General features: G+C 41.0%; 1 protein-coding gene across 1 annotated transcript; it reads right to left on the bottom strand.

The window, feature by feature from the left end:
• Positions 1-8458: 8458 nt before the first annotated feature.
• On the bottom strand, positions 8459-14272 carry LOC143859118 (uncharacterized). The gene is made up of 4 exons (XM_077369797.1): positions 13709-14272; positions 11943-12101; positions 10829-11524; positions 8459-9925 (listed from the first exon to the last, which is right to left on the bottom strand). The coding sequence occupies exons 1-4, from the start codon at positions 14057-14059 to the stop codon at positions 8879-8881; spliced, it is 2253 nt and encodes a 750-aa protein (XP_077225912.1). The 5' UTR covers positions 14060-14272; the 3' UTR covers positions 8459-8878.
• Between the last annotated feature and the right edge of the window lie 2154 nt (positions 14273-16426).

Raw genomic sequence — 16426 nt, 5'->3', positions numbered from 1 at the left:
ATCTAGCATGGTTGACTGGGATTTCATCACCTGGTGCCTCTGTGCTAGAGAAGCATTCCACCCTTAGCCTAGTACCTTTATGGTACGTAAACGGATCTCTTGTTCACGTACTGATACGCCGGACACTGGTACAGTATATCGAACATGGATTCGCGCTAAGGGAACTCTTGGCCTTACCCCTAGATTAACCCACACATGCATGTAGTATACGAACACATGTGCATCACGTGTGTGAGCCTAGTTTAGGATATCCTACCCATTTGTGTCTAGATTAGGCCGTAGTCCATCTTCCAATGGCTACGATCGGTCCTAGGTACACAAACAAAGTCATGAGTCGAGATCCTTTCTCCACTCCGCTAGATTAGGGTTAGGGTTGATGCCTTCAGGTAACACTGATAAAATGTGTGAAGATTAAAAAACTTTTCCTTTGGGGTTAGGATGTAAATCCCATTCATTTCCAAAGATCTCATAGGATTAGTCATTCATGATCCATCCGTTGAAAGCAATCTTATGCTATCTCATCTCATCTTGATCACAGATTTTCAATCTTCTATTATATGATTCGATCGCGTTTCCATATCTTTTAGAGAGTCTTTTGACTCATCTGTCTTTAGCTGTTGTCAGTGGAGTCTTTGACTCGTGTTTTCTTTTCCTTTAGAGAGTCTTTGACTCATATATCCTTTAGTTGGTGTTAGTGGAGTCTTTGACTCGTGTTTTCATCTCTTTTAGAGAGTCTTTGACTCATTTATCCTTTAGTTGGTGTTAGTGGAGTCTTTGACTCGTGTTTCTTTTCTTTTAGAGAGTCTTTGACTCATTTATCTTTTAGTTGGTATTGTTGGAGTCTTTGACTCGTGTTTCCATTTCTTTTCGAGAGTCTTTGACTCACTTCGTTTTCTTAGTTGGTATCATTAGAGAGTCTTTGACTCATTTGTTCTTTTGTGATATTACCAGGGAGTCTTTGACTCGTTGGTTCTTCCGTTGGTGTTATTTGGGAGTCTTTGACTCATTCCTCCTTTAAGTTGTAGTATTAGAGAGCCTGTGGCTCATTTGTCTTCTTGAGTGCTGTTAGTAAGGAGTTTCTCCATAGTCTTGTTGTCATTTCTTCTTCTTTGGAGACTAGCCCAGTCTCATTATAGCTTTGCTTTTTGAGATCATAGATCATTTTTGTTGTCATCGATAGTCTAGTTTGCCTTGTTTAGGGGTTTCCCCTATTTGCCCTAAGGTTTGGTCCTAGGGTTTTGCTTTGTGTTTTCCCTTAGGTCTTTGACCAAAAGGGTGAAAACTCTTTACTTTAAAAACTTTTGAAAAACTTTAAAAATATGAAAAACAACTGAAAAACCTTAAAAAGCCTAAAGTGTTGAGTGTTTTAGAATCAGTAATTAGGAGAGTTTGTTTCGAACTACGTTGGCTTGATCCTCTTCCACGAGGTACGTAGTGCAGCTTGGGATCCACATCCCAAGTCCAGCCAAACCTTTAAAAATAAAAATTTTAAATCTTTCAAAGTTACAAAAATATTCAAACCATTTTCAAAAAGATCTTCCTCTAGAGTTAGGAGTATGTCCTAGCTGTTTAGGTTGTGTTCTAGAGTTAGGAGTTTGTCTTGATTTGTATTGATATGGTATGTCCTGTCGTGTGAGTGTCCCTAGAGTTAGGAGGCCTCGAGTCGATCGGTTAGACATTTAGTCGAACCGATGGCTAGACTAGGCATATAGTCATCCCGTGGTTTTCATTAGGTTGCACGGCCTAGTTACACATAGGATTGTAGGAACCACCTGCATTAGCTTAAGGCTAATCAATCTGCATTTAGTTAGGGCATATAGGATGTCCTAAAATCCACCATTCATTGGAATTTAAATAATAGTTCAAGAAGCTTTAATAACTAGTCCGGTCTTTTAGATCGAGTCTAGGATAGAGGTCTAGGTGTCTTAGGCATCATAATTTTGAATAGGGCATCGAACTACGTGGGCTCCGATTCTTCCCGAGGCCGGGATACGTAGTGCAGCTAGGATGGATGGCCATTCTGGTCCGAGTCCAGTCTTGCATTAGAGTTAGGCATGTCACCCATAACCTAGCTTTGCTTAGGTGACACATTTTCATTTTATGTGTTTATTTCTTCATTCTCAGGAAATGCATGCTTAGGTAGACGATTCCTGAGGATTGTTCCCATTTCATATGATTTTTACCCAAACTTCTTTGGAGTTAATGAAAATGGCATAAGAGACCAGGTGCTTGCACTTGGGCGAATTGGGGGCGCCTAATCCCTTCCCCATTCGTCATCAGGCACGAACCCTATTTTATATCTCTGGTTATCCGTTGCAACAGAGCATAGTATGGGATCCTTGGCCCACTTTCCTTGGATGGCGACTCTGAGTTCTTTTTAGGTACATCTCGGTTTCGAGCCCTGGCTCCTGATCAGGATGTATCTCATTCGTTTTGTATCGCCACTCGTGCTATGCTGTGAGGGTGGCATCCGTTTCGAGAGTTCCTTGGCAGAGCTCTCCTTCACATTGTGGAGATCTTAGAGGATTGCTGTGGGGACCTCGCGTCCCTCGCCGCACTCGTCCTCTCCGGATCGGGGTCCACACATAGCTTATGGTTATACCCCACTTATCCTTGATGTATGCTCTTATCAAAGTAGGCCTCACGTCTCCTGGGCAGAGAAATAACCCAAGATAGGTGTCTGCTGCCCAAGCTGCTGTGACAAGGGGATGGTCATTACCCCTCATAGTACCTGAGCATGTATGCTCTGGCACAAACCTTTTTACCATAACATGATCCAAAGAAATTCTCCCACTGATTCTGAAGGGGCAACTTTTATCCTTGCATCTAACAGAATACTTTGTAGGCTTTGAATCTACTGGGACGAATACAAACTTCCGTTCAATTGCGTACTCTTTCACTTTGTTCTTAAATACTTTCAAATTCGGGAAGATTCCCCCCACCTTCATCTCCTCAAGTCCTATACGCCCCTCATTTAATTCATCTACAACCATCTCATCTACTTCCAACCGCTCCCTTGTATACGTATTACACAACGGGTCGCCCACAACGTTCTGTAGACCAACGAGGGGGCATACAGCTTCGCACTCATCTTCCTTACCAAAGTCACCTTCGCGCACACTGTCCTCAACGAAGTCATCATCACCAAATGAATCATCACCCTTTATACTGTTACCATCCTCGCATTCAATGCCATCACTAACATGCATATCACTATGGAAATCCCTGCTGAACTCTGCATCGTGTCTGCACAGTAGGGAGTACGTTAGAATGAATATTGTATGAGAGAAACATAGAACTGGCGAAGTAAATGTAATTAGTAATTACAAGATTACATGGCAGTGCTCATATGTTGAGTTGTTTTTTCCACTGTCTCATCAAAAATAGGGTCCTCATAGTCTTCGTTCAAGTCCACTGAATATCTTTTCGGATTCTGAGGAATATTGGTATCTTCTCGGTTTCTGCCCAATATTTGTATATTCTTCGGACCACCAACGTCATTTCGATTAGGTGTTGCTGACGCTGCACGGATGGATTTATTTATGAGGTTCAATGGCGGTTGAAGAGGACGAGAAGAAGGTTCAGAAATATTTCCATATAAAATAGGATCTTCATAATGTTGAATTCGATCCCTCATATTCCTGAGCAATGACAAATTTCACATCACCTAATAGTGTAATGGAATGAGAGTTCAAAGAATGAAAATTTCCACCTGACTGAATATTTTACCTCCGGATGGGGATCGGTGCAGAACTAATTCCTCCTACTCTGTACTCTTTGGTTATGTACAGGCTCATACAATTGAAGAGGCTATTCTCAAAAAGCATCATCACCATAGCTAGGTCATCGTCATTTCGAATGTCGTACAACACGATTTGATATGGATCCACGACATATCGACATTTTATAGATTGTGAGATACCGGTTGCTGTGGTATGAATTTTTTGGTGAACTAGAGACTCAAATTCTGCAAATTTTATATGCCGATTCACAATTAAAGACATCTTTGTCCCGCCAATATACTCAAATGATACTTTATCCTTCAAGTACCCATCAACGTGTAACATAAAAGAAGCCCTTCTTTCCACCATTTTCGCAAACCCTATTAGGATAAGAACCATTATTAAACCCTCATAAAATTTGAATACAAACTAATATATGAACAACCATTTACAATGATACAACCACTTTAGAATGTTATAACCACAATTGGAAAATAAGTTAGACTCTTGGAAGCATATTTTATTCATTCGAACCACTGCGGATCCACATTTTATACCTCGGAACCAGTAGGGAACCACATTTTATACCTCGGAACCACTACGGAACCACATTTTATACCCCGGAACCATTACGGATTCACATTTTATACCTCCGAACCACTAACGAACCACATTTTCTACTCCGGAACCACAGGGGAACCAGATTTTCTACTCCAGTACCACTAGGGAACCACATTTTCTACCCCGGAACCACTAGGGAACCACATTTTCTACCCCGTGACCACTCGGGAACCACATTTTATACCCCGTGACCACTTGGGAGCCACAATTTATACCCCGGAACAACTAGGGAAAGACATTTGATACATTGGAACCACTAGGGAACCACATTTTCTACCCCGGAACCACTAGGGAACCACATTCCATACACCGGAACCACTAGGGAACCACATTTTACAACCCGCAACCACTACGGAACCACATTTTATACATCGGAACCACAAGGGAACCATATTTTATACCCCGGAACGACTACGGCACCACATTTTATACCTCAGAACCACTACGGAACCACATTTTCTACCCCGGAACCATTAGGGAACCACATTTCATACACCGGAACCACTAGGGAACCACATTTTACAACCCTCAACCACTACGGAACCACATTTTATACCTCGGAACCACTACGGAACCACATTTTCTACCCCGGAACCACTACGGAACCACATTTTATACACCGAAACCACTTAGGAACCACATCTTATTTCCCGGAACCACTTGAAAACAACATTTTATACGCCGGAACCACTAGAGCACCACATTTCATACACCGGAACCACTAGGGAACCATATTTTATACCCCGGAACGACTACGGCACCACATTTTATACCTCAGAACCACTATGGAACCACATTTTCTACCCCGGAACCACTACGGAACCACATTTCATACACCGGAACCACTAGGGAACCGCATTTTACAACCCTCAACCACCACGGAACCACATTTTATACCTCAGAACCACTAGGGAACCACATTTTCTACCCCGGAACCACTACGCAACCACATTTCATACACCGGAACCACTAGGGAACCACATTTTACAACCCGCAATCACTACGGAACCACATTTTATACCTTAGAACCACTAGGGAACCACATTTTCTACCCCGCAACCAGTAGGGAACCACATTTCATACACCGGAACCACTAAGGAACCACATTTTATACCCCGCAACCACTACAGAACCACATTTTATACATCGGAACCACTACCGAACCACAGTTTTTACCCCGGAACCACTAGGGAACCACATTTCATACACCAGAACCATTAGGGAACCACATTTTATAACCCGCAACCACTTCGGAACCACATTTTTTACCCCATGACCACTCGAGAACCACATTTTATACCCCGGAATCACTACGGAAACACATTTTATACCTCGGAAATACTAGGGAACCATATTTTCTACTCTGGACCCACAACGGAACCACATTTTATACACCGGGACCACTAGGGAACCACATTTTATACCCCGCAACCACTACGGAACCACATTTTATACCTCAGAACCACTAGGTGCACACATTTTCTACCCCGTAAGCAATAGGGAACCACATTTTTTACCCCATGACCACTCGGGAACCACATTTTATACCCAGGAACCACTAGGGAAACACATTTTATACCTCAGAACCACTACGGAACCATATTTTCTACCCGGGAACCACTACGGAATCACATCTTGTACCCCGGAACCACTTCAAAACCACATTTTGAGCGCCGGAAGCACTACGGAACAACATTTCATACCCCGGAACCACTAGGGAGCCATATTTTATACCCCTGAACCACTACGGAACCACATTTTATTCCCTAGAACCACTACGGAACCACATTTTATACCCCACAATCACTACGGAACCACATTTTATACCTCGTAACCACTACGGAAACACATTTTATACCTCGGAACAACTACGGAACCACTAGGGAACCACATCTTACACCCCGGAACCACTTGAAAACCACATTTTATACACCAGAACCACTACGGCACCACATTTCATACACGGGAACCACTAGGGAACCAAATTTTATACCCCGGAACCACTACGGAACCACATTTTATACCTCAGAACCACTAGGGAACCACATTTTCTACCCCAGAATCAGTACGGAACCACATTTTTTACCCATCACCACTCGGGAACCACATTTTTTACCCCGCAACCACTACGGAAACACATTTTATACCTTGGAACCACTAGGGAACCATATTTCTACCCTGAAACCACTACGGAACCACATTTTATACACCGGAACCACTAGAGAACCACATCTTATACCCCTCAACCACTACGGAACCACATTTTATACCCGGGAATAACTACGGAACCACATTTTATACCCCACAACCACTACGGAAACACATTTTATACTTCGGAACCACTACGGAACCATATTCTCTACCCTGGAACCACTAGGGAACCACATTTTTACCCCGGGACCACTCGGGAACCACATTTTATATCCCGCAACCACTACGAAAACACATTTTATACCCCGCAACCACTCCGGAACCACATTTCTACCACGGAACCACTAGGGAACCACATTTTCTACCGCAGAACCACTAGGGAACCACAATTCATACCCAGGAACCACTAGGGAACCGCATTCCATACCCCGCAACCACTACGGAACCACATTTTATACGTCAGAACCAGTAGGGAACCACATTTTCTACCCCCGAACCACTAGGGAACCACATGTTTTACCCCGTGACCACTCGGGAACCACATTTTATACCCCGGAACAACTAGGGAACCACATTTTATACCCCAGAACCACTAGGTAACCATATTTTATACCACGCAACCACTACGGAACCACATTTCATAACTCGTAACCACTAGGGAACCAAATTTTATATTTTATACCCTAAATCCTAGTACGGAACCAAATTTTATACCTCCGAACCACTGGGGAACCACATTTTATACGTCGGAGCCAGTACGGAGCGACATTTTCTACCTCGGAACCGGTACGAACCAAATTGGGTAGAAACAAGTAATGATCTTTTTCCAACAGAGAATATGATGGTTCTAACTTTCTTTTAAAACCCAACAAAACAATGGAAACAATTATATAACCAACATAGAACAACTTGGGTAATTTCTCTCTTTTTTTCAACACAAAACAATGAAAACCTTCATAAAATGTTCAAACCCAACAAAACTGAAAACCTTCATAAAATGTTAAAGCCCAACAACATATGAAAACCTTCATAAACTGTTAAACCCTATCGAAGTAGAGGACCATGGACCTACTTGGAGCTATGTTTATCACCGACGTTCAAATTTCTCACAAGTAATGGTGTTTTTTTTTAACAAAATACAATGGGATTAGAGCTTCCAAAGGATGGGAATGGCTGCACTGGTATTTTTCACGTTGGCTGGGTGAGGTGAGGAAGAAGAAAGAAAAACGTAGGGATTAGAGCTTCCAAAGGATGGGAATGGCTGCACTGGTATTTTTCACGTTGGCTGGGTGAGGTGAGGAAGAAGAAAGAAAAACGTGGGGATTAGAGCTTCCAAAGGATGGGTGAGGTGGGTAAGGTGAGGAAGAAGAAAGAAAAAGAGCTTAAGAAATGGTGGGAAAATGAAAGTGAGGGTATATTTGTCATAAAACTGATACTTTCTCACCGGCCCTTTTTTAATAATTTTTAAATATCTACCCTTTATTAACAATTTAGCATAATCTTTGCATTTTTTTAATCATTTGCCCTTATTTCTAATGTCAAATTAAAAAAACGGGGATAATATCTTTAAAATGAAAATTTCCACCCACCGTATGAGAACTTTAGCCATGAAGCACTTGTTTTTGGTCAGAGCACTATCCCAACTAATAATGGGAGAGGTCCACTATGTATGTGATAAATGACTCCTTACCTATAGGTCAATGCTAACCGTCCCATCTTGAATGTTAACTGTTGACCACTTTTCATATTAACCATCCATTTTGAGGCCATTGATTGGATGGTCAACATTGATGATCCACGATTTGGCCCACCAATTGGTGTACATCTCACTTAAGAGTGGGACATGTTTTAGTGTGGTGCTCAGAGAGAGAGAGAGAGAGAGAGAGAGAGAGAGAGAGAGAGAGCAGTACTTTCATATTGAAACAAAGATCTCTGGACACATTAAAATTAGAGTTGAAAGAAAATTCAGAGAGAAGTAAGAACAGTATTGTCAGATTGAAACAAAGATCTCTGGACACAGGAATTACAGTTAAAAGAAGATTAAGAAGAGTATTTTTCAGATTGAAACAAAGATCTCTGGACATATCGGAATTACAGTTAAAAGAAGATTACAATGCAAGGAATCAACAGCAATTTACAAGGAAAAACCTATCAGAGAGAGTAGCATTAGAGAAAGGACATACCCAGTCAGTCAGAATCACACGGTACACTGTACCCCTGCTCCGGCGGCGCTGAAAAAGAAACTCCACCAAAATCCACTCTAATGGGCTGCTTTGATTTCACCCATTGATCAGAAGAAACCGGAGAGAAACCCAAACCAAGAACAAAACAGAGGATAAGTAATAATAATAATCACACTTCCTACCTAAAATTTATACATCTCTTCAATCAGCTGTCATTGCTGCTGGAGAGGTGGGCGTAATCATCAGCTGACAAAACTCGGTAAGATGGAATTCAATCTGGAGACGGTGATGGAGAGGTGTTGAAGCCATTAAACCCTTCTTGATATCAACCTGCAATTCCCTAATAGGAATCGCGGCCAAGAATCTCTTGATGTACTCCTTACAGGCCTCCTTACCTCTGCACACAACCTCCTCAACTGGGTTTTGGTTTCCAGGATCCTCTGGCTTAGTTACTAGAACCCCCTCCTTCAAATTGTTCTGTTGGGCAGGCAGGTTTCCAGAGTCCTGATTGGATGTGGGCTTCTCCTTCTCCTCATTCCTCCCTTCAGTTGATAATCTGTAAATTGAAGTGTCTCGGTCGAATTTCAAGACATAGGCCTGGTTACAACCTTCGTAAAGCCTCTCTCCAAGTGTGTCTATAATGTAGTAAGCCTCGGGCTCGACCTTGAGGACAAAGAAGTGATCATTCCAGCTAACAATATAAAGCTGAGGTCTGCTTTCCGAAGGGCAACTCGACCCTGTCCGGCTAATCTCATCCCAGATTCCGTCAAAGGACATGGCCCCATGTAGGAAGTCGAAGCCATCACCCATTCCATCTGGATGGAAGAACCCAATGAAGGACTTCTCCGGGACAACAGCGAGGGGACGTATCTTTGCTTGTAGGACAGTCTCGAGGTCAAAGTGTTTGTCTGGGAACCGCTCCCGATAGGTCTCATTCTCACAGAGGTTTCTCCACTCGAGCGAGCCTTCTCTGATAAGGCTATCAAATTGGGACTTGATGGGCATGGTATCTTGGTTGGTCTGAAACCAGTCAGCGATGACAGCAACAAGGGCAGTGCATGCACTCTCACCGGCGGCCCGCTCGCTCCGTTGATCAATAGAAGCAAAGAATACTTGGGTGGAGAGTTTCATGTGCCCATCACGGCTTACCAGTTCTTTCTGCTCCCAATTACCAACGGCAAAATTGTCGTCTCCAAATTCTGATGCCGATGATCGGTTTGCAGACGCATCATCATCTGTCTTATGCCACTGCCAGAACAGTTTTCTCCTCAGAACCAAACATAATCTCACATTTAATAAAATCCGAAACATGAACTGCTATAGCATGGAAAAATGAATGAAGAAATGCAAGATAACTAGTGTTCTAAAAGTAAGATTTTCCAGGACAAATGGTACACAATCCAAGTATCTAAAAAACAAAGGTGTTTCAGTCATATCGCTAAAGAATCAGCATTTTCAAACTTTATGAAAGAGGAAAACATGGTGAAATCATTTACTAGGCCACCAGTGATCGCTAGTCAATTTTCAGAAACTTGCATTCGACTTGGAAATTGGTGTTTTGATTCCAAGGCTCAGCTTTGCCGGGTCAATGAATATTTTGGTGATTCTTTACATAAATCGGTGTTTGGACTTAATGCTTTGGACCAGGATAGACTGAGTTCAGTTTAGAGTTTATCAGAAAATTTCTGACCACATAGTGAATTGATATCCTAGGTAACACCCTTCGTTATGAAAATCGAGAACTAGTTTCTGAGTTGACTGTGGGTTTCTGAGCAATGAATTTGGTCATTCCTTACGGGATCAGAGTCTTCGTTTTATTAATATTAAGAGCCTTACTAAAATGGATGATATCTATGGAAAAATAAGACACTAGTATAAGCAATCCAATGCTCCTGTGAGCAGAAGATTAAAGAGTATGAGCTTACAACATTTTTGAAAGAGTATGAGCTTTAAAACATTTTTGAAAGAGTATGAGCTTAAAACATTATTGAAAGAGCTTACTACTAAATTGAAGATATCTTAGTAAAGCATTTTAAACATCTGTTTCCAGATGGTTACAAATCCTTCTTTTGAAAGTATCATTTATCGAAATTCTACCAAAGCTCCTGAGCATGAGTTGAAAGGGAAAGGAAGGTAAATCCAAACACATACCCCTATGGCGAAAGATTCGTCGGAGGAGCTCAGCTGCCTGCGATCAAAATCGATGTCGTCCCCACCCTCTTCTCCATAAGCTTTCTTTAACAGCGGCTCTCCTTTGGCTTTGGGAGACCTGAAACCCAGCTTCCTCTTCTTCCAAGGAAGGATGCTTCGTTTTGAAGTCTGAAATACAGACTGTTCGGAGATGGATGATGTAGTCTCTTCCACATGTACACAACCCACATCAGATTTGCGGTTGCTATAGTAAATCCAAGCCTCATCTTCCCCATTTATTCTCATTTCAGAGTAACAAGACCCTCCAGCACAGTTCGCAGATGCTAATGTACCATAACTGAAGGATTTCCTGAAACTAGAACGTTCCTTTCCACCCTCCGTCTCTCCTCCTTCGAAATCATCAAGTGAGTCTGTGTCAAATGGGTATGTGTATTCAGCCTCTTCGCTCCTAGCTGAGCATCTGCCCTCGCTACCCTCTTCCTCCCAGCATACCTTCTTATGTCTTCGAGTTGAAACATACTCCGTAAGTATTTTGACTTTCCTCAGGCCTGCTTTGAAAGCAGAAACCTCGTCTTTCTCTGTAGAGGGAGCATCACCAGCACGAGGCGACAAAGAAACAGGCAGAATTGATCTCTGCACCGTCTCTGACGACTCCTGGGCAGGGGCGGTTCTCAATTCCAATAAACTGAGAGCTAACTGCAACAGAAAAAACCTCAACATAAAAAACCCAAAAATTTAAAACGTGAGACATAAAAACTAGAAAGGTGTTTCTGACAAGCAATCAAATCAAGAGTAACTCTTTAATTCAGATCCGATGAGAACAAACATGTATTCCCACAAAAATATGAAGGAAATACATCTAACATAATTCATTTACGTGACAATGAGGCTTCATATAAACTCGGGCTTCCTGCATAGGAATAAAGATTATTCCAATGTGAAGAAAATAGAGTCCAACCATTTTGGCTACCACAACAACATGAGTTGTGGATTAAATGAAAATGTAAAATGAGTCATACAGAGACAAAGAGACACATTATCATTTATAATGCACCAGACGCAGTATCTTGCAAGTAGGGAGAATGTAAGTGGAAATTAATTAAAAAGCACATACACAAATAGATGGTTGAGACTCGGAAGGACCACCACCCGGTAGAGAGAGAGGGACATTTATTTCTATCTCTTTTTCCTCAGCTGCAGATGCAAACTCTGCAAGGTTCAATGAAGCTGTTCCGATAATAGACGCCTTGTTCTTCAGTCCTTGGTTCAATCCCTGAAACAGTAACATGACGAGGTTCTGAGTCTTCTACAACAAGAATAGAATGAACATAATGTCAACAAATAAAAGATTGATGCTGCCGAAGAGAGTTAATCAAAATGCCAGTAAAAACACAGATTCATCAAAATTCTGAGGCTGAATTTCACACTTAGACACAAAATAAAGAAGCAACAGGTTCTAGAAAAGAATTCTCTACAAAGCTGGAGCATGCGAATATACCAACTACCCACACATGGAGCTATAGCCAGCAAATATAAAGTTGACCCAAAAGGCTGGGCATTTCTGGTCAGTAAAGACCCAAGTCTTACGACCAAGTGATGACACATACCACATTATAATGTATGCAAAACACTCAGCACATCCATGAACATGAGACACAAAGATCCTACCGAGCAGTGTTTAAATGCTTGATCAAATGGATGAAAAAAACATCAGACTGACTCAAATTGATCTAGTGTTGCACATCTAGTAACTGAATATTTTTTTAGAGAACCCCTAAATCCTAAACTTAAAGCTGACTTAAGGAACAAGAAAAATGCTGTACCTGTGAGATAAAGTTCATCTGAAGCTACCTTTTGTTGTTGGCAACAAACTATTTTAAGGAGAAAACAAGCTAATAAATTAAAACAGATCAAGTTTACAAGCTCCTAAAGGAAATAATGTCAGAACTCAGCCTTACAGTGAAATGTTACCAGCAAAGATAAGAACAGAACATGCAAAGGAGAAATATATAACCAAATATCCTAACCTCTAAAACTCAGAAAAGAGGAAGAAGAAGATAAACAGTATCATTCAAATAAAAAACCAACAACCAAATTCCCTACAACAATAAATGAATGAATATTATACACTCATAACCCTAATTATTTATGATTCTCCAAAGAGAATATTCTCATATCGATCAAAATCAAATTGATTTGACCATTGGGTCTCAAGATAAACACTCCTTAGAAATCCAGCGATTCAAATTGATTCAATCTAACTGTTAAATAACCAATTGATTCAATCTAACTGTTAAATAACCGATCAAAATCATTCAGATTGATTATATCATATGGATGCCATTAGTAAAACCCTCAAATAAATCTAGCAAAAGCAATCAAAGGCAGGACATGGGACGTTCTAATTATCATCTCTGGATCCAAACAAAAATATCAATAAACCCTGACCTCCATTTTCACCTTATAGCTACTGCACTCAATAGGAAAAAGGCATAAAACTGAATACTACCGTACTTTTAAAAAAATTGCAATCGATAAGGTAGAATCCCCTCATGAAAATCACAAAAATAGATGGAAAGATTGATGAACCACACATCACCAAAACCACAATTTCAAAGAAAGGACTGAGAAATGGATAAACCTATCATCATCAGAGATTGGAACAGAAATTCCAATCTTCTCATCGAGGAATAAAAAATCGTGAAAATATGTAAGGAAAAAAAATATTCTGATCGTTGTCTCATAAAACCCTAACATACATACAGAAACATGAACATCAAGATAAAAGGCAAAATTTCTAGGTCATGAAAAACAGAACCTAAAAAAAGAAAGAAACCCTAGAAAATGAAAAAAAAGAAAAAGAGATAGAATCGGACTCACATTGGACACGGTGAATGAGATCTCCCAAGGAAAGAAGGCGGCGTTATCCTTATAAGACGAAAGATTACATAAGCTCCAAAACTCTTCATTCCATTGTACTGTTCCGTCTCTAAGAACATCCTCCTCTCTGGTGAAATTCCTCTTTACCTTCCGTCTAAGAGAACTCAACGACATCTTCGGACCTTTCCATCGAATCTCCACCGTTAATTTCGGCAGAGATTTCTCCTCGGCCTCGATCTGTTGAAGATGAGATTGATTAAATCCTTGGAGACTAAGGACGATGAGTTTCACCTGGAATTTCTTTGACAATAGAGGCGGCCATGGCCTCCATCTCATCATCTTTACTACCATTTCCAACACCAAAGATTTCAACCGATTAGGTCTGTTAATCTGTTCAAAATCAGATCTTTATCAGTAACTCCGGCCAAAATTAAAAAAAGAAAGGGGAAAAAGATCAGATTCCCGAAGCCTCTAAGAAAGGGGAAAAAGAATATGCGAGTCTAGAGATGATGTTGAGATACGAATTTTGATATTTCATCATGATTTATACGACCGTATAAAATCTGGGAGAAGCCGCAAAAACCAAACCCTCAACCTCAAGGCCGGCCACTAATCCTAACAACGTTAGTGGTGGGAAAGTAACCATGGTTAGTCTAATTAGTTATTTAGAAGACTGGGCCTCACTTTTGGTTGATCAGGGCCGTTCATAGGAAAGATTCTAAAGTTGGATCTATTAAATTGCCCAATTAAAATGAATTATTGGACTATGTCTGGCGTATCGTCTCCGTTTGGATGCTAGAATTTTTCGGTTCTCTGGACTTTTGTGGAATTTCCGCAGGAAACTCACGTTTGGTTGCTAGTTATATAGTGGGAAAAAAAGAATCCCACAAACCAAAATAACCCTGCACGAAACCCAAAGCTGGAAAAAAAAACCCCAGGAACCAAAACAATTCCGCACGAAATCCGAGGAACCAAAATAACCAAAAGAACTTTTTTCTTCCCAACAGTTCAAGCAACCAAACAAAGGATTTTTATTTTACCGGGATTTTTATTTTACCACCATAGTCCGGTCAACCAAACATGGGATTTTTATTTTACCGGGATACTTCCAGGGAGTTTTTTTCCCCACCAATCTCCCAGGAAGTTTTTTGTTCCACAAACATAAATAGGTTGTCTCCCACAACCATTTCCATAAGATGATCCTAACCGTCTTTTAAACTTCTGTAGATCGGATGGTTATGATTATCGTATGGAAATTATTTATGGGGTAGAATCTATTTACGTTGTGACCCAACAAATGGACGATTTACATAATCCTATTGAGCGGGTCGTACAGGTTTTAAAAATGTGTAGTGTAATTCATTTACAGATCGGACGGTTAGGATCATCTTATGGAAATGGTTTTGGGAGATAACTTATTTATGTTGTGGCCCAACAAATGGACGGTTTGGATCATCTTATCGAGTTGGCCGTACCATACTTTTTTGAAAAATATGGGTTTATTGGTTCCAACTTTTTGTTCAATCTGATGGGTCTTATGTTTGATCTTTAAAATGTGAAGTTATTTATTTTGATAGTTGAATAGACGGTTCAGATCAATCAAAGGTAGGGCCCACCATATAATAATAAGAATAGGCATGCTTCATTATACTAGTTAGTGTCTGGTGGGTACCACTCTTTATCTCTCTTCCTTTGACCAAACAAACCAGAGTTAAGAAAAAGGACTACTTCCCGTTGGCGTTGACACGTAGTCTGTTTTTATTATACTATCTTTTGAAAAATGACCAAAATGTCCTTGTGCCAGCTAAGCATTACAGGTAACGTCCTTATCATCGAGCCGGCACACTTGGTTGTTTTCCTATATTAACGGAAGTGTCCCCCTTAATTAATCTTCCTCGGTTTCACACCCATCGGTTTTCATGAAGTAATCGTGACCGTTTATCTGAGATAATCTACGTCTTCTGGAAGGAGGGATTACCAAAGGATTATTTTATCCTTGGATATGTTCTTTATCCCATGTTCGCATCAAAAACAGCTCCAATGAGTAAGAATGAGTTTAATATACTTAGACATTACATTCATTTTATAATCTATGATTGTAAAATCCTGTATTTTATAAGCTAAAACCTGGATTTTAGCTTAAAAAATCCACCTGGAGTTTAGCTAAAGCCTGGATAGTAAAATCCATGAATCCAACGGCCCAACAAGCAGGAATTGCAATAGGGTCGGGTTGGGTCGGGTTTTGCAAAACCCTGGCCCAACCCTAACTGCCATTATCTTAGCCCTGACCCAGAGTCAGGGCTGAAAATCCTCAACCCAATGCATGCCCTACAGGGTTCAGCCCAACCCTTGCCCGCCCTGATTGGGCAGGGCCGGGCCGGGCTGGCCCTGCTTGAGTCGGACCGAGCCGGGTAATTATACATGTTTTCGGTCTGTTTTATTGTCAAAAATCAAAATACTTCCACACAATCTATTATTCTAATTGATATATGATTTTTGGTGATAAATACATAACCAAAACCCAATAGATGGAGAAATGAAAAACAGAAAGGCTCAAGGGTGGGCCATGGGTAAAGTGTAAACAGGGTCGGGTCGGTCAGGGCGGGCTGGGGTAAAGTGAAAGGGGTCGGGTCGACCCGAGGTATCAACCCTGAACCCGACCCGACCCTGAGTCAGGGCTAAAAAAATGTACCCAAACCCGCCCTCAGGGTTAGATTT

The sequence above is a fragment of the Tasmannia lanceolata genome, unplaced genomic scaffold, assembly GCF_043159265.1.
Source record: "Tasmannia lanceolata isolate RefF3 unplaced genomic scaffold, GAP_Taslan_0.1 ptg000029l, whole genome shotgun sequence".
Classification (NCBI taxonomy): Eukaryota; Viridiplantae; Streptophyta; class Magnoliopsida; order Canellales; family Winteraceae; genus Tasmannia; species Tasmannia lanceolata.
This window is presented reverse-complemented; position numbering and strand designations above follow the sequence as displayed.

Bases quoted from the DNA above. Each gene is read 5' to 3' on its own strand.
- LOC143859118 (XM_077369797.1), bottom strand. From the start codon at position 14,059: ATGGTAGTAAAGATGATGAGATGGAGGCCATGGCCGCCTCTATTGTCA. The intron at 11,525-11,942 runs GTATGTGCTTTT...TTTCTGTTGCAG, and splicing joins AGTCTCAACCATCTATTTGT to TTAGCTCTCAGTTTATTGGA. The intron at 9,926-10,828 runs GTATGTGTTTGG...CTGTTCTGGCAG, and splicing joins ACGAATCTTTCGCCATAGGG to TGGCATAAGACAGATGATGA.